The 24,559-nt window shown below is 46.1% G+C and overlaps 1 protein-coding gene across 1 annotated transcript in view; it reads left to right on the top strand.

The window, feature by feature from the left end:
- The window catches only part of STAT6 (signal transducer and activator of transcription 6), a 248,504-nt gene that overhangs the window by 161,234 nt on the left and 62,711 nt on the right, over positions 1 to 24,559 (top strand). Inside the window, exons 12-13 of the mRNA XM_088473126.1 lie at positions 1,662 to 1,754; positions 5,720 to 5,926. Coding sequence (XP_088329252.1) covers positions 1,662 to 1,754; positions 5,720 to 5,926 — 300 coding nt within the window. The remainder of the gene's footprint in view (positions 1 to 1,661; positions 1,755 to 5,719; positions 5,927 to 24,559) is intronic.

The following is a 24,559-nucleotide window of genomic DNA, read 5'->3' as shown; positions in this document are numbered from 1 at the left end:
TTATATTTCATTATTCTGTGAAGTATCTATTATATGATTCCAGCTGTTTGATGCCGTATCCAGCAGGTGTCATTTATTGGCATATTTTCTGCTACTATTAGCATTTTTTATTAGACATTATCTGTGTATTTATCGGTTTCATTTTTGTCATTGTTGATACACTCCCGGGAGTATTTTTATTATATACTTTCTATATATTCATTAAACATACTCAATTGTTTATCAAGCAGCGCCATCTGTGTGTGTGTTTTTTATCAGGTATTTGGGGGGCTGTATGGATGGGACAGGTGTTTTTAGGACTGCAGGTGGCTGCAGCAGGTGTATTTTTCAAACTTTTTTATAATGCACTTTATAGACACAAAAATATATTAGCACCCATTTAAATGAACCCCAAATGTAACTGCAACAATTATGTTTCCCAAAAGAAATAGCTTTTTATCTTTTTTCCACATTTATGCAAATATTCAAATAACAGCCCTATTACTCAATTTTAGAAGCTAAAATACTTTTATTAGGTCTATTAATATACTTCTATGTTGATTCCCTGTGTCAGTTTGAGAAATTATGACCAACCAATCAGCTCCTAACTGTTATTTTTCAAACTCAGCCTGTAAAAAGGCAGTTAGATGCTGATTGGTTCATACTTTACCTGTATCCTCTTTATCTTTCTCCAAGCTTTGATACATCTCCCCGAAGGTGTTTAAATCTATTGACCCGGATGTTTGACTCTATAGATATATCAGGAAATAATGCTGCAGAAGACGGCATTTCTGAGCAGTTGACATTCTTTTTATTGGAAATCATTGCAAAGAATGAATAGAAAGGATTTGTTAGGTACTCTCTAATGGTCGATGTATCTAGCCAATGAAAGCATTTAGTTGGGTGATTCTAATAAATAAGTTGACCATAAGATCTTAAGTATATAAAAGTTTTTGTGGAGTTTTACACCCTAACTTCATTATTCTCCCTCAACTTACCACCATTCCCGGGAGAACTCCCTGATATTTGTTTCCCGAACTCTCTAAAGTGATAAAGGGCCTATTCATCATCACTTAATTTCTACAAAAGCAGATGAAAATGAACAGTTTCACCTGCAATTGTGGAAATTAAGTTTTTGGGCCATTCATCAAAAGGGTAAAGCAGGAGATATCACAGATATCTCCTGCTTACCGGTATGCCCCGCTGTCCCCATACACTAGTATGGAGAAAGAACTCATCAAGCTCCGAAAATACAACATTCTTGGAGCTTGATTGCGGGAGAATTCACCATCTTCAGATGGCGAGTGCTCCCACTACCCGCTTCTTCCCTATGGGAATGAGTCCCGGGTTGCGAAGAGGGATCTTTTCATATCCTTCCGCCCCTGTCCAGCTCCTTCCACCGGATGCCGGGGCTCTTGGGCGCATGCGTGACCTGTAGGTTATGCATGCCCACTTGTCTCACTGCTCCGAAAGGAGCAGTGAAGCTGCTCGCAGTGACAGCTGATTTTCGGATCAGCTGTCTTCGTGCCGGAGCAATGGTGAATTGCTCTGGCGCTGGCGGCGAGTTAGTATGTAAATTATTATTATTATTATTATAGACTCCTATAACACAAACAGCTTAGTTTTACCATTGAGACTTCTGGTTCACAGCTGTCTGATCTTGTTTGCACTTCTCTTTGTAGGCATTATCATTGCCATTGGTGGTAATTGTGCACGGGAATCAAGACAACAATGCTAAGGCCACAATTCTGTGGGACAATGCCTTCTCCAAGATTGTAAGTGTGAAAAGAAAGATATTTTTGTATGTAAAACTCGTCCCCATTCATAGACAGGTAACAAGACTGAGCATGCACATTCTGACAGCCATCTGAGCAGTTACTAAGTATTCTAGTTTTAGCTCCTCCGGAACAAAGGGGAATTGAAGAAAATGTATCACATTTGCAAATCAGAAAAGACTTGTAACTATGATAAATACAGTAATGTAAGCAGAATAAGCCAGGCATGATTCCCCCTTTCTCATGTACAATACATTATGAGACCTTTTTATTCACAATGACCATAACAATGATTTTTTTTTAATCGACGTCACAACAACAAAATCTGTTATTGCTGTTATTTATCAATAATATGTCACTAAGGTAGCAGAGCAAAACTCAGGTAAGTTGGTGACACTGGTACAGAGGGTTAACTTACCACATCGCCAGGCCAATTTCATGGCATATGAGTGACCCTGATGTATGTGCAATTCCAATTAATAAAATTAAACATTTATATATTTCTTTTATTTTCATATTGAGATAACAGAACAAGTATTAAAATGGTACATGTCCTGCAGAGATGCTCGACTTCCCCATGCTTTGTACGGGAAGGCTATCGCTAGCAGATCATGCCCCCAGCCAGCGTTACTGTGGTGCCCCCTGGTTGTATAGGGCGATACCCTATCATTGACAAATGACCCTTTATTGCTGGCGATAGAGCTTTAAGTACTTTCATAACTATCTATGTTCCCTATTTTTCTGATATTTGTATACCATTTTTCTCCACTTACACATTGTCAAACTCCTATCTCCCATCAATAATTATATCTTCTTCCATTACCCATTCTGCCTGCAATAATATGTTATGCTTATGTGCATTCTTTTTGCATATTTTTTTTTAAATTCCCCAGCATAAAATGACGTTAGTGGTGACTAATGTAATCTTACCATGAGTGTCCTGCACTTACATGTGACTGGTTTACTACAGTGACTTTTAGTTTTCAGTTTTGTAGAGAAAAGCCACACTGTTAACTCCTGGGGGACTCCGCAGAAGACGAGTATGCTATCGCAGCTACTAACATGTTAGCAGCTGTGATAGCTGTAATATGGTAATGCAGCAGGAGGTGTCACGCCTCTTGCATGCATTACTGATCCTAGCTGTGTCCAAAGACGCACCATAGGATCATCTGCGATCCCATCGGCTGGCTAAGTGAGCCACGGGGTCACACAAGCCGGCCGTAGCAGATGAGTAAAAGAGACCAGAAAATCTCCATCAGCCGACTTAGATCTGGCCTCTCCACTCCCCCCCAACAGCAGCGACATCCCTCCGTTTTGGGAAACAGAGACCGTCGCCATCCCCTCTCACCCAGAAAAGGCAGTAGACTGTCAATCACTGACAGTCTGCTGCCAGACTGCCTATGGGATCGCAGACCAGTACTTCACATGTGCACTAAGGGTCAGGCGCATGTGCAAATTCCTGATAACAGGGAATCTGTGTGATCCCTCTGCTGAATCACCCCCTATGAGCGCTGGTACCTGGTTCACACTTGAAGGGAGAGGCCGCGCAATTTACATTTTTTAAAATGTAATTATTATTATTATTATTATTATTTTAAAATATATATTAAAAAGATAGTCATATAGTCATCACTATCAAGTTGGCGTTGACTGACATCTCTAATATGTGGCCATATGATGGTATACTTAAAGCGTGCCTTAATGCACTTTAAACATACTGGGTCAAATGTAATATGGTGCAAGTTTTTTGTGCGAGTCAAACTCGCACATTCTCGCACATAAAGAATGTGTGAGTTTGTACCGCAACTCGCAAATGTAATAGGGTGTGAGTAATTGGGTCCCAGTTTGACTAGACTGAGAGTGCAGGCAAGTTAAAACTGCTGGAAAACTCGCACCTTGTAATGCGTCTATCATTGCAAAGTGCAAGTTACACAGAGGCATGCACAGATCAGTGAGATCTGTGTATGCCTATGTGTTAAAAAAGCTATTAAAAGGTTAAAATAAGAAAAAAAATGTTGAGGGGTCCCCCATAAAAGCACAACCAGCACCAGGCTTTTCTGAACCAGGTGCTGATTGTGAAAATATGGGGGACAAAAAACATAGAGGTCCCCCATATTTTCATCAACCAGCAACAGGCTCAGTGAGCCAGTCCTGGTTGTGGAAATACAGGGGACAAAATAAGTAGAGGTCCCCTGTATTATTTACAACCAGCACCAGACTCTTTCTAGTTGGGGTGTAATGCCACAGCCGTGGGACCCGGCCAAAGCATTATCATCCCACGGTAGTCAGACCAGGCCAGGGATCCCTGGGAAGATGGGGACTCCAGTAATAAAGAGGTTCCCACTCTACAGGACACCCCACCCCTGGGCATTGGGTGCAGGGTTGACTGTGTCAAAAAAATAGAATATATAATATGTCATTTACAGGAGATCTAGAGGTACAAGCAAGCCTCCCCTGCATGCTGGAACCACAAGTACCAGACTGCGGGGCATTTAGGGCCCTCTGGTACCTCTAGTTTACCTGTAAAATAAGTATAAAAAAATGACAGGACACACACACTGGTTTTATTAGTTTATTACACATGCACTCACTCATTCACTCACTCACACTCACACTACATACTTACCTTGTACCTAGCGCCAGTCTGTCCCCTTCTCCAGTAGAATCCAAGATTATACTGGAGAAAATAAATCCATACTCACCTACCCCTTGTGTCGTGTACTCTTCTTTCCATGTAGGCATCCACCGTCTTCAGAAAAAACAAAAAACACGGACCCCACGGACAGAACTGTCCTCTAAGGTCGGCTTAGCTGCTGCATTTCCCAAAGAAATGCATTGGCTGAGAGAGGCACACCTCCACCTCTCTCAACCAATGAGCGGTTCCCACCATTGACATCAACAAAAAGATCTAGAGATCTAACGGTCCCTGTGCGTTTTGGACGCAAACTTATCCAACTCTAAATAACCCCTATAATAATCTCTTAAATGTAAATATTACTATTTTATTTTATACAGCAATTGTACAGTATAATGAACTGGCTTTGAGACTATGGACCTGATTCAGACCCATTCTCTAGATGCGATCGCTCGCTGCCATCGTATGTAAATCCAGCACACGCCCAGCAAAGCAGGCGATCGATCGGCAAGGCATTAGCATGCCCACTATGTCTTGGTGAGCGATCACTTTGTGTATGCAGATGGCCACCAACCATTCATAAGATGCCCACTTGCGCACGTCATCTCCAAGAAGTGCATGAAAACATTGGTACATCGAGCACCATCGGATGCGATTGCAGCGCTTGAGGTTGACTATACCTGGCCGCAAGCACTGCGAGCACTTCAGTGTGAAATAGAACCAGGTGACGTGTACTATGATGCTGCCTGTTAATTATACACGCCTATGAAACGGCGTTGAAACACAAAAGCACGCCTGCGTTCGTACTTTCACTCCCCCGTTTCTAGTGGCCTGCCCCTGTTACCACCCACAAACGGCCTCTCCTGTCACTCATTCAACTGGGCTGTCTATGCTGAGCGAGCGAGCGCTTCCTGATCTGTCGCAGTGGTTCACGCACACGCAATGTGATGCATGCGCAGAATGCAAATATCGGCCAGCAATGAGCAATCGCATCCTAGCAAACAGGTCTGAATCAGGTCCTATTTGCCATTACCATAATAATGAATGATTACTAAATATAGGCTCATATCGAGCTAAAATGTACAACAATGGGAGCGATGGGAGCATGTTATTGTAGATTTGGATAATCTTTGCTGTAGAAGGAATTACACAACTTATTATATAGAGCATAATGATATTGTGACTGCTATTTAGTGACCGGTAAAATGTGTCCGTCTTTAAACTTCTGCACTGGTCACGTAACACTTTGGTGCCTTCTGATATTATTATAGTTTACACCATGCCTTTATCTGTATATTGTTGTGACGCCTGCATCTTTTCTTATTACCAGGGTCGGCGCCCATTTTATGTCGATGAAAAGGTCCCATGGAGAAAAATGTGTGACACTTTGAATATAAAATTTGTATCTGAGGTGGGGACCAAACATGAACTGTGTTCTGAGCATTTCTGGTTCCTTGCTCAGAAGATTTTTAGTGAAAACGGTATTCGATTTGATGATTTAAAAGAACGCACTGTGTCCTGGGCTCAGTTTAACAAGGTAATTACAGTCAAATGATAAAGATTGTATACATACAACTAAAAAGTATCCTTATCTGAAATCAATGTTGAAATGTAAAGATGGAGTAAACTTGTTTTGGATGGGATAGGTACAGGATGCTGGCACTCGCGATCCCGGTGGTCAGAATCAAGATGCCGGCATCCCGGCAGGGTTAGAATACCGACATTTGTTGGTCAGTATTCCCACCCTACCCCTCTCCCTACCCTACCCCTAACCTTCCCTCCCCGGTGCCTGACCTTAAACTCCCTCCCTAGTGCCTAAACCTAACCCTCCCACCTTAGTGCCTAACCCTAACCCTCGCCCTAGTATCTAACCCTAACACTAACCCTCCCCCCAAACCCGCTACTTACCTTCGGGACTCTGTTGTCGGTCAGGATTCCTGCGCCAGCAATCTGACCCCGGAGTCCCCATGGTCGGGATATTGATCACATCCCATTTTGGATAAGTGTCATCATTGTCAACATGGGTTGACAATGATATTAGTCACCTTTTAAACATGCTGCAATTTCACAGTGCTTCTATAGTCTACGGAACTGTTACATTGCGAGTGGACGGTTCAGGATTGGGCGGTGGGGGAATCCTGTATTATGTCATAATTCAAAATCATATTCCATCTCTAGATCTTTTTGTAGCATACATGTCTGAGTGATGTTTGTTTCAAATAATATCATATTTTGACAATTATATTGTAATATGACCCCTAGATGATACTATTCTGTTGAAGTCTGTGGATTTACTTTAGGAAGCACACTAAAAATTGTTTTTACTTGGAGAATTAAAATTCATTGAAATATTGTTTTATAAAATTATACCATCTGCACTACATATATTTTATATATATTTTTCACATCCTGGGATTGGAGCATTGCATGATGGCTAAGATAGTATGATGAGCCCATACAATTTGGAAGTCTAGTAAGCATTAATTTCAGATGGTGATTGCACAGATTCTATTTAGCTTATAGCACGTGCCCTCTGGTTGGGGAGTTCCTGGAAAACACCTCATTCTACCTTTTGTATGCACAGTGGAAAACTCTTTTGGCAATTTATACGGTATTATAATATGTTTGCATTTTCTTTTTTACGTGAGGATACATCTCTGGAATTAACGACTGTGGATTCAAGTGGTTATCATTAGAGATGAGCAGGTCCAGTTCTCAGAGAACCGGACGAACATGAACATAATGGATCCATTTATTCTTGGAGTGGTGCTCGGGTTTTCCTACCTGACTCGGAATCCAAGTCAAGGCAAAACGTCATCCTCCCGCTGTTGGATTTGCCCGTCAATGTCTTCTACTAAAGCCGATGCTCAAGGGCATAGAGGGCTTCAGTCATGGCTTCAGTCAGGGCATCTAAAATCAAAGAAGCAATCTTTTACAGTGGTAAAGAAAAAAACATCAGAAAGACATACTATAAAATTGTTAATATGCCTTTCACCACATGAAGTGGCAAGGAAAGGCTAAAGCCTTGGCCTTTATTCATGACTGGTGGTTCTGCCTCTTATGATGATGTAAGCCCTTCTCCCTGTAGAAGTTTTAAAAAAAATTTAAATCGATAAGGCACAGGAACCAGCTGTGTGCTCAGAAATGTCACAAATCCCTGAGGAGAGTCTAAGTGTGTCGGTGGGTGCCATGTGTGAGCCTGACCAATACTGTACTCGAATAGGAGCCTCCTTCTACCATTTGTGCGCACTCTGCAAATGTCGGGATAAGCAGCATAAGTCAATTTGCTAACATAGAAGGATGTTGATGATGAAGATGATGAGGATATTGTTGATGAAGATGTTGTTTGTGTAAATCAAGCACCAGTGGAAACAGTTTTTGCCCATGATAACAAAAAGCCCATTGTCATGCCAGAGCATAAGACAAAAAAATCCACTTTTTAAATGTGGAATTATTTCTACCTTATTCCGGACAACAATTGTCAAGCCATCTGTAGTGTTTGCAAAGCCAGAGTAAGTAGCGGTAGGGACCTTAACCATCTAGGAACCTCCTCTCTGTTATGACATTTTCAGCGAGTTCATGGAACGTTTTTTGGTCAAATCAGAAACTAGTGCTAAAAAAATAGCAACAGACAGTCCTGCATCAGTTAGCTCCCTTCCCCCAGCTAGATCCCAGCACCTGCAATCTCCACCGCCAACAACTTCATCATAAATATCCACACTAATGACAGGAGATCATTCTGCATACAGGATAAGACCAGGTGACTCCTCCCTTATCCAGGATTCCTCAGAAGAATCATTGAGTGCTGGGCCTGCTGCTGCTGCTGGAGGTGGATCTTAATCCCAGAAAGGGACCAAGAAGACTACTACTAGTAGTAGTTTAAAAAAACAATTGACTATAAAACAATCCTTTGATAGAGGAAGCAAGTATGACAGCTGTCGCCCTGTTGCACAGCGGATCACTGACGCCATGATGGCTGAGCTAGTATTAGATGGTAAAATAACAGAAATTGAGGATGATAGTGTGGAGGAAGTGCAAAGGGAGGGTGAGGGGATATTTGTGTCCTCTTTGACGCTAATGAGGTTGTTGATGATGAGGATGTTGTTTGTGTAAATCATCCACCAGTGGCAGCAGTTCTTGCTTGTGATAAAAAGAAAGCCATTGGCATGCCTAGGCATAAGACTAGAAAAGCCACATCTTTGGTGTGGAATTATTTTAACCCAAATCCTGACAATAGTTTTAAAGGCATCTGTACCATTTGTGAAACCAAAGTTAGTAGATACGTCATTTGCAGGGAGTTCATGCAATTTATTTATCAAAATTATAATAATTTGTAAATTAATAACAAGCAGTCCAGTATCACCTACCAGCAGTTTGGACCAGCACATGCAATCTCCACCGCCAACACCCTCATCATCAACCTCCTCCTTAATAATTGGATGCAGTCCTTCCAAAAAATAGTTTTGTGGGGGCCCAAACAAACCTATCATTTCAGCCACAAAAGTGTCAGTTTTTGTCACTAAAGTGCTTGGTTTGTTAAACTGTGCATGTCCTTTTAAATATCCAACATAAGAGTAGGTGGGAGGGCCAAAGGTTAATTCCATCTTGCACCTCTTTTCTTTGCATTATGCGCTGTTTGGGGCATTGTTGACTGACATTTTTATAGCTTATTAAACTGCCATCCTGTCTGCCACTGCTGTGTGGTAATGTTTTATAGATGTCCTGTATTTTTTTTAATTGCCATACCGCTGCTCTACCGTTTACTTTAGCCAGCCAGCTCGCTGCAGCCTTTGGCCTATATTGGTGAAAAGTAGTGAAAACAATATTTTGAGCTGTGAGGTCATTAAATTTGACTGAAAATGCTTGAAAATAATTGTTATTGAAGGTTAATAATACTGTAGGAACAAAAACAGGCCCAATTAGTGTGATTTTAGCTGCTTTTATGTGTTTTTAAAAAAAAATACAGATCCAAAACCAAAACATGCAAGGGCAGTTTTGCATAACCAAACCCAGATCCTAAACACGGAGATACAGATCCAAAACCAGCAAAAATGGTCCGGCACACTATCATTAGGACTGGACAGACTGTGCGCTGGTCTATTACAATCATTTAAGAATTCTGTTACTTTTTGGATAATAGATGTTTCTCTTGTTTGTAAGAGTGGCAGCGTAGTTTATGGTAGCGCCTTGGAAACCTATGCATTTATTTCACTCACATTGCCTGCACACCAGTGATTTGGTGTCTGGGCTGCAATCGTGTTCCAGCATAGGATACATAAAGTAGAACAAAATTACTAGAGAATGGTTTCTTCTTCAGGGTCCATAGGTATCCACAGGGAAACCATGGGGTTAATGTGGTTGGAGAGATCCAGGCACCAAACAGTTAAAGCTTTCAACTCGCAGGATGCCTCGAGTCCTCCTCCATATATACCCCACCCCTAGCCACAGGCCTTCAGTTGTTCGTTTGGTGTGGCAGGATTCAGATGCACCTTTGTAACTGGGGACTGCTCAGTCAGTCCTAAGCTTTCTTTTTATGTTTTATTTTAGTTTCTATGTTTTTAGGTTGGTAGTACTGAGCGTCTGAATTAAGACGCATATACATCTGCCGGCCCACAACACCAGTAATAGAGCTGGTGATTCCGACAGGTCTCGGCTGAGCGTGTTAGCAGTGATGCTGGGACCCGGACTGCAACCGGACGCATGGAGATGTCAGGTAAGGTGATTCCTTGCTTATGGGAAATCGCGCACGGCTGTCCTTGCTTCCGGCATAGGAGACGCACCAGAAGCCGATGCAGTCAGGACCCGGAGCGTCCGCGTCCTCACTAGACCACCGGGGCCGTATTTGTCTGACACCGGGGATCGGCAGCATACGCTTCTGCTGCCATGAAGTCAGTGTACTTGGTCAGTTGACGCAGCTTGGGGGAGGTAGGCGCTCCCCCGGCATCTCCACCCCCGGCCCAGACGCAGTCCCATCAAAGGTTTTTGCGTGTCTGGGTCGCTCTTCCTACCCGCCTCGTGTATATGAGATGCTCACAGTCCTCTATTGGTGCGCTGCAGAAGCTGTTGGTCTCGGGGGGTTTGGGTCAGTCTCCCTGTATGCCTTTCCCATGGGTCAGGTATATAGGACCTCATTCAGAGTCGGACGAAGCGGCCGCACGGTCGTACGGGAAAAGGGGCCAGATATGCAAATGATTCCCTCGCAAGTTGTGTCCCTAAGTCCGGATCGGTAGCTGGCCGACCAAGGGGAGGAAGCGGCAGGAATTAAAAAAAATACGCCCCCTTCTCGTACGCATTGCACATCATCTCTGGGCATATAAGGATTAATCGAGACCATCGGGAACCATCGGAACTGGTCGTAGAGCTTAAGGTTGACCATACCCTCTCTTAAGCTCTACGATCATGTCAGTGTAAAAACCTCCCATGTCACATGTGCCATGACGCTACTTTGTTAATTATGCACTTCCATAAAGCGTATGCACTCCCATAAAACACCGTTTGCATAATTAGGCACGCCTGCGTTCGGATCTCCACTCCCCCGTTTTCAAGCACCTTCCCCTGTTACCACCCACAAACGCCTCAATCTGTCACTCAAACTACCGACCTGGCTGTGTTCAAGGAGAGAGAAATTTCTGATCGTAGCGGCTAGTTTGCGCACGTGCATTGTGAACTTTACGCATGCGCAGTATAGCAAACATCGGTGGCGTACAACCGTGCGGCCGCTTCGACCGACTCTGAATGAGGTCCATAGTGCTCTATATCCTACCAAGCATTGTGTTTTGAGTTGTTGATTCAGAGCCCATTGGAACTAAATTTGCATGTGCATTGTATGTGACTGTTTGCTAGCTGCTGTATTAATACTGCTTTTTATTTCTGACTGTCAATTATAGCTATCACTGTTTTTCTCCTCATCTCTCTGTTGCAGGTGTGCGGGGGTTTTCTTATACTTCACATTTAATTGTTATTTGTGAAGGTTGTCACATTACATTGCATTGTTACCTTTGAAATTATGTCAATAAGTAAAGGCAACCAGGAGGAGGAGGCCCCTCTGCTGATTTCATGTAAAGCCTGTTTAGTGGGCTTGACCTCTCAGGACTTGATTAAGGATAGTTTGTGTGCTGTCTGTTATAAAGAACCACCTCACCAGTCCCAGTATACCAGTCCCTGTACAAGGGCCATATTGGGTCTCTTCCTTGTCTCAGGTTATGTAGCAGTTTGTGGATCATATGGCTAATCCCATACTGCCTCCTTGTATGGGTACCCACAGCATGCTATGTTTACACCTCCTAAACATCCTTCCTCTATGGATGCTTATGCCCACTCAAGTCAGAGTAGTTACTAATGCGCCTAAACGCAAGTTATCTTTTTATCATTAGGCATTATCGATTGCCTGTATATTTGTTTTCATTATATGTATAACTAAGGTACTTCAGAACAATATATTATTTATTTCCCATATGGTGTAATAATCTTTTCTAACATATTAGCGATGTTCATTTTCTATTTCCACAATTATCTTTTTATCAGTCTGCCCAGCATATGGATTCAGACGCATCATCCGATGAATCAGATGATGTGCAGGGATCTTCTCCAGGGTCTAGCTCAGGAGAGGAGGGCCATCCGTCCTCAGTAGATGTTCCTTCTTTAGTGAGAGTGGTTAAATCAATCCTAGATATTCAGGATGATTAACCAGCTCCTAGTAAGAAACCAATGTGTAAACACCAGAAGGTGGTCAGAACTGAGTTTTTCTAAATCTGAGCAGCTCACTGAGCCTATGGAAGAGGCATGGGGTAACCCAGATAAACTATTTTATGTGCATAAAAGATTAACATAGTTGTATCCTTTCCTAGCTTCTGAATGTACTAAGTGGGAGGTACCTCCTACTGTGGATGCTCATGTTACGCTCTTAGTCAGAAATGCTACGTTGCTTATTCCGTCAGTATCTTTTCTTAAGGATTCTACAGATAGGAAAGATTAAACATGTCTTAAGGCAATATTTTCATCATCGGGAGCCGCTACTCGTCCAGCTATGGCTGGAGCCTGGGTAGCCAAAGCTGTTGAGGAATGGACGGGGGCAATGGAGGACACTCTACCAGATGTTACCAGAGAAAAAAGTGGCCTTCTATTTGGAAGGAGCTGCAATAGATGCTGGAGTTTTAGCCTCTAAAGCATCAGCAGCGTCAGCAGTGGTGCGCAGGGTTCTTTGGTTAAGATCCTGGAAAGCTGATACAGGATCAAAGAAGGCTCTGGAAACTTTACCTTTTTATGGAAATATACTTTTTGGAGCAGAGTTAGATAAGATAATAGCTACTCTGGCAACTTTAAAATCAACAGGTCTGTCATCTACAGCTATATTGAAGTCTAGGCAGTTTTCTTTCAGTCTTTTCGTCCTCAGGGACGAGCAAAGGAACAGTCTTCCTCCAAGCAGTCTAGTTTTTGCAGGACAACCAGGCGACAAACTAAGAGGTCTGGGCTGGCCAGACATCCAGCTTCTAAGATGGACTACAAACCCTCGGCCTGCTTGGGCAGGCCTCCCCCTGGGGGATCCCAGGGTAGGGGGCCGACTTCTTCAGTTTGCTGATTGCTGGCATCAAACAATAACAGATGCCTGGGTCCGAGAAGTGGTCTCTCAGGGGTATGCTCTCACTTTCTGGAGGCATAGTCTCCAGAAGTTTATTTGCACAATTCCTCCATCAGATGCTGTAAAGGTGGCCCTTCAGGAGGCCATTCAATCCCTGCTGCAGGCAGGGGTAATAATACCGGTTCCTGTGTTACAACAAGGAAGAGGTTATTATTCCAATCTATTTTTGGTTTAGAAACCGAATGGGTCTCATTGCCCTATTCTAAATCTAAACACCCTCAACAAATTTATCCGTACACCTAAGTTCTGTATGGAAACTCTCCGGTCAATTTTTTTTTCAATGGAACCTGGGGATTTTATGGTTTCCCTGGACAATCAGGATGCGTATCTGCATTTTCTCATTACGCCATCCCACCAACAATGTCACGATCCGGGCTGTCAGGCTGCCAGGGTCGCGGCTCTTACCTTGCTGGGCGCTCTGGCGCGGTCCCTCCGGCGGTAGAGCTGGGTCCTGGAGAGCGGCGCTGGGCACAGGGGGTCTCCACAGACTGAGGGGGCCCATCTGGAGAGAGGTGTGAGCAGGTGTGACTGACAGCACTTCTGTGCTGGAGACTGCTGGGCGCGGCCATCTTGGATTCTGGTCAGGTGTCTGGTTGGAGCCAATCAGGTCACAGCTGTCCAGGGAATGCTAGCAACCAATCCTGCACTACCTGAGGGTACTAAAGGGCTGTCAAGAAGTCCTCTAGTTGCCAGTGCAACGTCTTTCACAGCGTATAGTGTGAGCTAGTTCCTGTGCTTCCTTGCTCCGTACGTGCTGCAGTTCCAGAGTGTCTCAGTGTAACCACCTGATAGCTCTGTACCACTCCATCCCTGCGTACTAGCTTGCCACCTATACAAGCTACCAGCTGCGGACCGGCCGACCCTGGTCGCTGAGTACAGTCTGCGTCCTTTCAGCTGAACTGCCCCCCGTGTACCCAGTCACCTCATGAGTCATACTCCATTAAGACCGGCTGCCTTTCAGTTCCAGCAAAGTAGCCTCCATTCCGCATCCGACTCCACTCTGGATCCAAGCCCACGCCAAGCCGTGACAGTTTGCACTGGCCAAATGGATTCGGCTAGTGGACAGGAGTTGAGGGCTGACCTGTTTCAAAGCATAGCCAGCCGTTTGGAGGGACTAGAAGCTTCACAGCAGCAAATGGCTCAATACTTACAGGAGATGTCGGTTCGTCAGGACACCTTGCAGGCATCCCTGGTTACAGTTAATATGCCTGTCGCCACGAACCAGCCTGCGGCTCCCGCCATTCCCGCACCATCCACACCATCCCATCTGCACCTCCCGACACCTAATAAATTTGATGGAAGTCCTAAGTTATGCCTTGTCCTAACCAATGCGATGTTCATTTCACATTACAGCCTATGAACTTCTCATCGCCAAAATCCAAGGTGGCCCTGTTTTCCGGCTCGGCTCTAGACTGGGTTTCACCCCTCTGGGAGAGGTCCGATCCTCTGTTGGAGAATTATTCTGAGTTCCTTTCAGCCTTTCAAAGGATTTTTGATGAACGAGGAAGAAATACGTCGGCAGCAGTCGAGATCTTGCACCTCCGTCAAGGGAATCGCCCAGTTAGCCAATACATCATCCAGTTCCAGACACTGGCATCTGAGCTGAAATGGAACAAGGAGGCTCTAATTTCCGCCTTCTGGAGCGGGCTATCGGATCATATAAAAGACGACCTCGCCACACGGGACCTTCCTGCTACCCTAAATGATCTCAGCTCTCTCTGCAATAAGATGGACTTACACTATCGGGAGCGTCAGAGCGAAAAGAACAGAGGAGATCGTTTCAGGTTCCGGCCTACCACTACTCCAGTCACCCTTCCGCCCGAGCCAGTAGGCGATGAGCCAATGCAGATTAACCGGGCTCGTCTTTCGGTTGAAGAGCGACAGCGGCGTCGACAAGAAAACCTGTGCATGTATTGCGGAGAGACTGGCCATCTGGTCACTACCTGTCCTACCCGTCCGGCAAACTCTCGCTCCTAACCGGTTCTGGAGACACCAGGTTGGGAGTTATGTCTTCGTCTCCACCTAAAGCTGAGTCTACCTTATCCATTACTCTGGAGTTAACGCACGGTCCTAAAATTGTTCTCTCTCCTTGATTCAGGGGCTGCCGAGAACTTCATCACCACTGAGCTCATCCAGAAACTTCAAGTCCCCGTCTTTCCCTTCGAACATACACTCACCCTGTCTGCCGTGGATGGTACCCAAATTACCAATGGGACCATGGCCCTGATTCAGAGCCGGACGCTCTGACAGAGCGCTCGCTCTGAATCTGGGCTGGCCTTCTAGTTTTTTAGAGTGGCCTCCTGGCCGCTCGCATAGCTGTGGGTTACCACCCACAGCTTATGCGAGCGGCCAGGAAGATGGTCGCGATGGTCAAGACAATGGTCGCGATGGTCAAGACAGCACGCCCCCTTTGGTACGAGATCCGGAGCGATGGTTTGCACACTGGGCCACCTTCGACCCGCTTGCGAGCGAATAGCGCTCAGGAGCGGGTCTGAATCAGGCCCCGTATCCCATTCGTACTCAACCTGTACAGGTCTGTGTGGGTGCCCTTCACACGGAGACAATCCAGTTTCTAGTTATACCCAAAGCCTCTCACGGAGTCATTCTCAGATATCCCTGGCTGTGCAAGCATACTCCCAACATAGACTGGGGTACCATGCAAATTCTTTCCTGGGGAGATGCTTGTCATGTATCCTGCCTCCCTCAAATTAAACCTGTCAATAAAGTCTGTGTTGCCACAACTATGCAAATACCCCCTCAGTACCTCTCTTTCAGTGAAGTTTTTGGTAAAGCAGGTGCCAATACTCTACCTCCGCATCAGGAGTGGGACTGTCCTATCAACTTGGTGCCCAGCAAAAATCCTCCACGTGGTCATACATATCCACTGTCCTTACCCGAGACTGAAGCCATGTCAGCATACATTCAAGAGAATCTTCAAAAAGGATTCATCCGACCATCCTCTTCGCCAGCTGGTGCAGGGTTCTTCTTCGTATCCAAAAAAGATGGAGGTCTACGTCCCTGCATCGATTACCGGGGTGTAAATGATATAACTATCAAAAATCGTTATCCGATACCTCTCATCTCGGAACTGTTCGATCGTGTAAAGGGTGCCACGATAGTCACCAAATTAGACCTAAGAGGGGCCTATAACCTCATCAGAATCCGGGCCAGAGACGAATGGAAAACCGCATTCAATACCCGAGACAGTCATTTAGAATATTTGGTAATGCCCTTCGGTCTCTGCAACGCTCCTGCTGTTTCCCAGAACTTCGTGAATGAGATTTTCCGGGACTTGCTGTATGTCTCAATGGTAGTGTATTTAGACGACATCCTGATATTCACCTCTAGTATTGACAAGCACCGGGCTCAAGTCAGAGAGGTCCTGACTTGTCTGCGTAAGAATCATACACAGACAAATCAAGCATTTCTCTGCTGTAAAGCAGAGAAATGCTTGTTTGAGGTACAGACCGTTCCATTCCTTGGCTACATTCTCTCGGGCTCTGGCCTTGAGATGGATCTCAATAAGGTGCAGGCTATTTTGGACTGGTCTCGTCCCAATTCGCTGAAGGCTGTACAAAGGTTCCTAGGGTTCGCAAACTACTATCGAAAATTCATCAAGGGATTTTCCACCCTCACAGCACCCATTTCCTCATTAACTCGCAAACGGGCGAACCCATCTCGATGGCCTCCTGAAGCTGAAACCGCCTTTCAAATCCTGAAACAAGCATTCATTTCCGCTCCAGTGCTGAGGCAACTGGACATTACCAGCCCGTTCTTTCTAGAAGTAGATGCTTCCTCCGAAGCTGTGGGTGCAGTACTCTCTCAGAAATTCGAGGATAATAAATTCCATCCCTGTGGATTCTTCTCAAAGAAATTTTCTCTGGCTGAGAGAAATTACCCCATTGGTGAGCAAGAGTTGTTGGCAATTAAATTGGCCTTTGAGGAATGGCGATACCTCCTTGAAGGGGCTACGTTTCCTATCACCTATACAGATCATTGAAACCTCCTGTATTTAAAAAATATCAAGTGCCTTAGTCCTCGTTTGGCTTGTTGGGCAATTTTCTTTTCTCGCTTCAATTTCATCTTAACATATCATCCTGGTTCACTCAACCAAAAAGCAGATGCTCTCTCCCATTCTTTCTCCTCTGAAACATCTATTGAACATAACAAAGACACTCCAGTTTTAGAATCTAGAGTATTTGCCACTACCCACATTCAACTTCCTCCTGGGAGAACCTTTGTGACCCCGGACCTACGCAAACAGTTATTGAATTGGGCTCATACTTCTTGCTTTTCCGGACATACAGGCATCCGTAAGACCCTGGAATTCCTACAATGGTCGTATTGGTGGCCCGCCATGAGGTCTGAAATAACGGAGTATGTTTCCTCATGCCCACAGTGTGCTCAACATAAAATATCCAGGCAGGCTCCAGCCGGTACCCTACTGCCCCTCTCTGTACTGCTCCGCCCCTGGACACACTTATCCATGGACTTTGTAATCGATTTACCTATCTCCAACGGGTTCACCACCATCAGGGTAGTGGTGGATCGGTTCTCGAAGATGGTAGATTATATTCCTCTGAAGAAACTGCCTTCCGCTCCAGAGCTGGTTCAATTATTTGTCGTCAACATCTTCCGTCTACATGGACTTCCGACCGAGATTGTCTCCGATCGCGGGGTAGTTTGTAGCAAAATTCTGGAGGACCCTCTGTTCCATCTTTCAACTTAAATTAAAATTCTCCACGGCCTATCACCCCCAATCCAATGGATCCACAGAGAGGGTCAATCAGGACCTGGAGACTTTCCTAAGGATCCTCATGTCCTCATCCCAAGACAACTGGGTGGACACTCTACCCTGGGCAGAGTTTGCTCACAATAGCTCGTACCATTCATCTACAGGTCAGACTCGATTCTTCACAGTTTTTGGCCTGCATCCCAGAGTACCAGAGTTCAAGGAACTACCAGTTTTTGATGTACCAGCAGTGACCTCTACACTACAGAACTTATCGCAAATATGGTCTCAAGTTCACTCTGCTCTACGGAAAACTTCAGACCGTTACAAACTTGGAGCTGATAGGAAGAGAAGAGCGGTGCCCAATCTAAAGAAAGGCATTCTCATCTGGCTTTCTACTCATAATCTTCACCTCAAGATGCCGTCCATGGAGTTTGCCCCTCGCTTCATCGGTCCATTTCCTATCACTCAAGTGATTAACCTGGTGGCCTACAAACTGAAGCTTCCACCCTACCTCAAAGTACTGAACTCTTTCCATATATCCTTGTTAAAACCTCTTGTCCTAAATCGCTTCCGGAGAGTTCTACAACGCTCCCCTAAAGTCCTTACTGAGAGAGGCGTAGAATTTGAAGTTAAACAGATCTTGGACTCTCATTTTCGTTATGGTCAACTTCAGTACCTGTTGGATTGGAGAGGTTATGGGCCTGAGGAATGATGCTGGGTAAAGGCAGAGGATGTCCATGCCCCTCGTTTGGTGCATCAGTTTCATATGAAAAATCCTTAGAAACCCAAGAAGTGTCCAGAGGCCGCTCATAAAGGAAGGGGGGTACTGTCACAATCTGGGCTGTCAGGCTGCCAGGGTCGTGGCTCTTACTTTGCCGGGCGCTCTGGCACGGTCCCTCCGGTGGTGGAGCTGGGTCCTGGAGAGCGGCGCTGGGCACAGGGGGTCTCCACAGACTGAGTGGGCCCATCTGGAGAGAGGTGTGAGCAGGTGTGACTGACAGCACTTCTGTGCTGGAGACTGCTGGGTGCGGCCATCTTGGATTCTGGTCAGGTGTCTGGTTGGAGCCAATCAGGTCACAGCTGTCCAGGGAATGCTAGCAACCAATCCTGCACTACCTGAGGGTACTAAAGGGCTGTCAAGAGGTCCTCTAGTTGCCAGTGCAATGTCTTTCACAGCGTATGGTGTGAGCTAGTTCCTGTGCTTCCTTGCTCCGTATGTGCTGCAGTTCCAGAGTGTTTTAGTGTAACCACCTCATAGCTCCGTACCACTCCATCCCTGCATACCAGCTTGCCACCTGTACCCGCTACCAGCTGCGGACCGGCCGACCCCGGTCACTGAGTACAGTCTGAGTCCCTTCAGCTGAACTGCCCCCTGTGTACCCAGTCACCTCATGAGTCATACTCCATTAAGACCAGCTGCCTTTCAGTTCCAGCAAACTAGCCACCTTTCTGCATCCGACTCCACTCCAGGTCCAAGCCCACGCCAAGCCGTGACAAACAATTTCTATGGTTTGCTGTCCTACAGCAACATTACCAATTCCAAGCGGTGCCCTTTGGCCTATCAACAGCCCCTCTGGTATTTACCAAGACAATGGTATTCATGACGGCTTATCTGAGGCATCAGGGAGTCAGAATACGACCATATCTGGATGACCTTCTGATATTGGCACAAACTCCACTTGTTTTGCAACACCATCTTCAGCTGATCATAGCCTGCCTACAGAAGCATGGTTGAATCATCAATTGGAAGAAATCCTCCCTTTCTCCAACACAGCAGATGGTACATTTGGGAGCAGTTCTAGATTCTCAGGCACAAAGGGTCTTTCTACCAGAGGACAAGATTGCAGAACTATCATTGAGAGCAAGCAAACTGCTACGCAAGCGAAGGATATCAGTTCTATCAGCGATGCAGGTCCTGGGATCATTGATATCCACCTTCGACATGGTGGGGTATGCTCAGTTCCATGCCAGGCCTCTGCAAAATGTGATTCTGTCCAAGTGGAATGGACAGTAACATCTAATAATGTCTGAATCCTTCTCACTCCAGAGGTTCATCACTCCCTCCTGTGGTGGCTGAAAAGGACCATCTGAACAAAGAGCGCCCATTCTGGATTCCAAATTGGGTGCATCTCACCATGGACACCAGTCTTTGGTGATGGGGGCAGTGACAGATGGACAAAACAAGAAAGTCATCTGCCAATAAACATTCTGGAACTGCGAGCAGTGTACAAAGCACTTATTGTGGCACAGGACCTCCTCCAGGGCAGGCTGGTCCAGATCCAGTCTGACAATTCGACTACAGTGACCTACCTCAACCATTAGTCAGGCACAAGAAGTTATGCAGCCATGAAAGAGGTGACAAAGGTCACCTGGGGAGTACTCAATTGGGAAGCAGACTTCCTAAGTCGCCAGGACATAAATGCCGGAGAGTGGTCTCTCCATCCGGGAGTGTTTCAGCTACTGGTAAACAAATGAGGTCTATCACAAATAGATCTCATTGCATCAGATCACAACCACAAGGTCCCCAGGTATGGGTCCAGGTCCAGAGACCCATCAGCAGCCATTGTGGACGCACTGGTAGTAAGATGGGACTTCAAGTTGGCGTATCTCTTTCCTCCGATTTCCTTCCTCCCAAGAGTGCTCAGGAGATTCAAGCAGGAAGGCAGAATAGTAATACTGGTGGCTCCGGCTTGGCCCAGATGACATTGGTTCACCGACATACAGAGTCTATCCGTAGACAGTCCTCTTCCTCTATGGCAGGATCTGCTAATGCAGGGTCCCTGCCGGCATCCGGACTTACCTCGTCTGGCTTTGACGACATGGCTCTTGAATATTCCATCTTAAGAGCAAAAGGTTTTTCCAGTTCTGTAATTCAAACAATGCTTAGGGCAGGAAAGCCGGCCTCTGCCTGCATCTATTACAAGGTCTGGCATTCATTTTGGTCAATGGTGTTCCCACAGAAAGTATGATCCTAAGGTGTTTAGGACTTCCAGGGTACTGGCTTTTCTCCAGGCAGGTTTAGACCAGGGTCTGTACCTGGCCACTTTGAGAGTGCATGTTTCTGCACTAGCAGTCTAGTTCCAGAGGAAGATTGCCTCATTACCAGATGTTAATTTTTCTTCAAGGAGTTCTGCAAGTTCAGCCTTCTTTTGTACCACTGTGGGATTTTGTCTTTGGTTCTTAAGGGGCTACAAGCTCCCCCATTTGAACCTCTGGTCTCTGTAGACTTGAATTGTTGACAGCAAAGACACTTTTTCTCCTCGCTATCTCTTCTGCACGCAGTGTCTCTGATTTGGCAGTGCTCTCTTGTCGCTCCCCATCTTTTATTTTTCACCAGGATAGAGCTGTTCTTCATACAAGGGAGGGTTACCTTCCTAAGGTAGTGTCCCTTTACCATGTGATTGAAGAAATTGTAGTTCCAGCTTTTCTGGCTCCAGATCTTTCTGTAGATGATGCCTCCCTGGATGTAGTTCGTGCTCTCCGTATATCTATGTGGAGCGTACAAGCTCTGTTCGAAAATCAGATGCTCTTTTTGTATTATATGTTTTTCAGAAACGAGAATGGCCAGCTAACAAGCAGACTCTGGTGAGATGGCTACGCATGACTATCTCTCAGGTGTACTCACAGGCTGATCTCCCTGTCCCAAGCATGGTGACAGCACATTCTACTCGGTCTGTAGGGCCATCTTGGGTGCTTAGTCATGGTGCCTATGCTGAACAATTGTGTAAGGCAGCCACGTTGGTCTTCTGTCCACACTTTTCTTAGGTTGTATACCTTTGATACTTTTGCCTCTCAGGATGCTTCCTTTGGGTGACGAGTTCTCCTTTCTGCTCAGGAGCGTCCCCCAACCTAGGGGAACTGCTGTAGGACATCCCCATGGTATCCCTGTGGATACCTATGGACCCTGAAGAAGAGAATTAGAGTTATGGTAGACTTACCTTGATAACTCCATAGGGTCCACAGGGCACCCACCCTGACTCATCTGGCTGCATTGTGTGCATTTTCTTTTTTTTCAGCCACGGATTCCCTCATCTTGTGTGAAAGTGTTTCTGGTGTACGATTGCTCTTCCTTTTCCTCTTTCCTTCTCCTGCCTTGAGGCTTGTAACAAAACTGAAGGCTTGTGGCTAGGGGTGGGGTATATATGGAGGAGGATCCAAGGCATCCTGGGACCTGAAAGCTTTAACTGTTTGGTGCTTGATCTCTCATCCACATTATCCCCATGGTATCCCTGTGGACCTTATGGACCCTGAAGAAAAGGAGTTATCAAGGTAAGTTTACCATAAATCTAATTTTTGCTGTACATACTAGTGATACCATTGAGTTTATGGATGAAACTCTGGAAGGTATGATGCATAAACTAGAGAATGTACTAATAAAAGCAAAACGCTTGTGATAGGAATTTGTGATGTGAGAGAAGTACATTGCATCTCAACTAATACCTAAAGGCGTTCCGATACATAAGATGGCCTCATTCAGTACAGCATCTGAGGCATCCAAATGGCAAAATATTCTGAAGTATTGCTCTTTCTCCCTAATGGATCCAAGAGAGACACAGATGGATGGGCAATTTAGACGACCAAGGGCCTGATTCATTACGGATCGCAATTGTGAATGCAATAGCGATTATGCACACAGTTAAACTGCGATAGTATGCTACCTTACAAACATCCGTAATGTTTCGTAAAAATACTGCGAAAACATCGGTACAGTTGAGTACCAACGCAGCCTCATGCACACTTGCACAAGTTCTGACCTTACTCAGAAATTGCTAACTCCATCGCATGCTATCAGGCCTCAGGCTGCGTAGGGCATCATAGTGGATAATTTATGCACGCCAACGAAGAGCCGTAACTAGACTTTTTGGTACCCTGTGCCAGAAAGAGCATTGGTGCCCCCCCACCCCCCAAATTTCCAATTAGGGACAGAAGGCGCGCACCCTAAAAAGGGCCATGGTCTCATGGGGAAGGGCTGGGAAAGAGATAAGAGAGGTCAGGAGATCTGGGGATAAAAGAAGAGGAAGCTAAAAGTGATAATGATAATAAACAGAAAAATGACAGGCCCAAACAGCGCCCCCTGCCCTGTGCCAAGGCACAGGCACACCCTAGTTACGGCCCTGCAATGGCATTCAATGGCACTGACACACCTGTGTTTCCCCGGTAACCCCCTCATCACCAGGGCCGGTTCTATGGTTACGCGTGGTACGCGGCCGGGTAAGGCGCCACATAGTGAAGGGCGCCGCGGCCGCGACCATGCAGATTTATCAGAGGCTTACCGCGGTGCAGACTGTGTCTCTGTGACACAGCTGCACCGCACGTGTAGCGCTGACCGGACGGAGTTCGGTCAGCGCTACACAGTGCCAAACACACAGCCGCCGGTGCCGGCAGCTGTGTGTTTGTTTCAGCAGCTGATGAGAGTCTGTCAGACTCTCATCGGCTGCTGCTGCTGCTCCCACTGCGGGAGCCATCTTCCGGCTCCCGCAGTGGGTAATGGGAGACACTTCATGACGTCATGAAGTCTCTCCCATAATGCAAAGCGGCCCTGAACAATGGTAGGGAGTAGCTGATAGCGGTGGTGGGAGCAGGAGCGGGGGGTTCAGGTAAGTGGGGATTTTTTTTTTTTTTTTATTATTACGTGTGTCTCTACTGGGGGGGCTACAAGGGGTGATTACTACTGGGGGCACTTGAAGGGGGGATTACTACTGGGGGTACTTGAAGAGGGGATTACTACTGGGGGTACTTGAAGGGAGGATTACTACTGGGGGCACTTGAAGGGGGGATTACTACTGGGGGCACTAGAAGGGAGGATTACTACTGGGGCATTTGAAGGGGGGATTACTAATGGGGGCACTAGAAGGGAGGATTACTACTGGGGGCACTTGAAGGGGGGATTTCTACTGGTGGCACTAGAAGGGAGGATTACTACTGGGGGAACTTGAAGGGGGGACTGCTACTGGGGACACTTGAAGGGGGGATTACTATTGGGGACACTAGAAGGGGGCTACTACTGGGGGCACTAGAAGGGGGGCTACTACTGGGGGTACTTGAAGGGGGGCTACTACTGGGGTCACTTGAAGGGAGGACTACTACTGGGGGGGACTACTAATGGGGGCACTACATGGGGGGGAACCTCCACTGGGGGCACAACAATGGGGGGGCTACTACAAGGGGGCACTACAAGGGGGGACCACTACTGGGGGCACTGCATGTGGGAGGACTACTACTGGGGGCACTGCATAGGGGGACTACTACTGGGAGCACTATATAAGCTTACTAATGGGGGCACAAGGGGCACTGCACAGGGGGGACGACTACCGCGGGCACTGCATAGGGGGGGCGCCAAAAAACCTACTCGCTTACCAAAAAATTTGGGCTAGGGCCGGCCCTGCTCATCACCAACTACAAGCTTCCAGTCAATCACTCTGCGATGGGTCTGTGTAGTCACTGCGATCTATACACATGCGCAGTACGCAAAATCGTCTGATTGCGTGCGTATTAGCAGTTGCGTTCCTTCCTTAATCATGCCCTAAATTCACTCTTTAGATTATCTGGTTAGCCAATTTTCAGACATGGAGGATTTCAAAACCCTTGAAACTAGGGGTGAGCGGGTTCAGATTTCTGAAATCCGAACCCCCCCGAGCCCCCCCGATCCGAGGCAGATCCGAGTCAGGCTCGACTTTTCCCACCTGACTCGGATCTGAAATCGAGGCAAAACGTCATCATCCCGCCTTCCGAGTCTCGCAGGTTTTGGATCCTATATAAGGTACCCGCGTCGGCGCCATTTTCTCACTCGGCTGTGG

Source organism: Taudactylus pleione, unplaced genomic scaffold (genome assembly GCF_031769625.1).
Source record: "Taudactylus pleione unplaced genomic scaffold, aTauple2 ptg000130l, whole genome shotgun sequence".
Classification (NCBI taxonomy): domain Eukaryota; kingdom Metazoa; phylum Chordata; class Amphibia; order Anura; family Myobatrachidae; genus Taudactylus; species Taudactylus pleione.
This window is presented reverse-complemented; position numbering and strand designations above follow the sequence as displayed.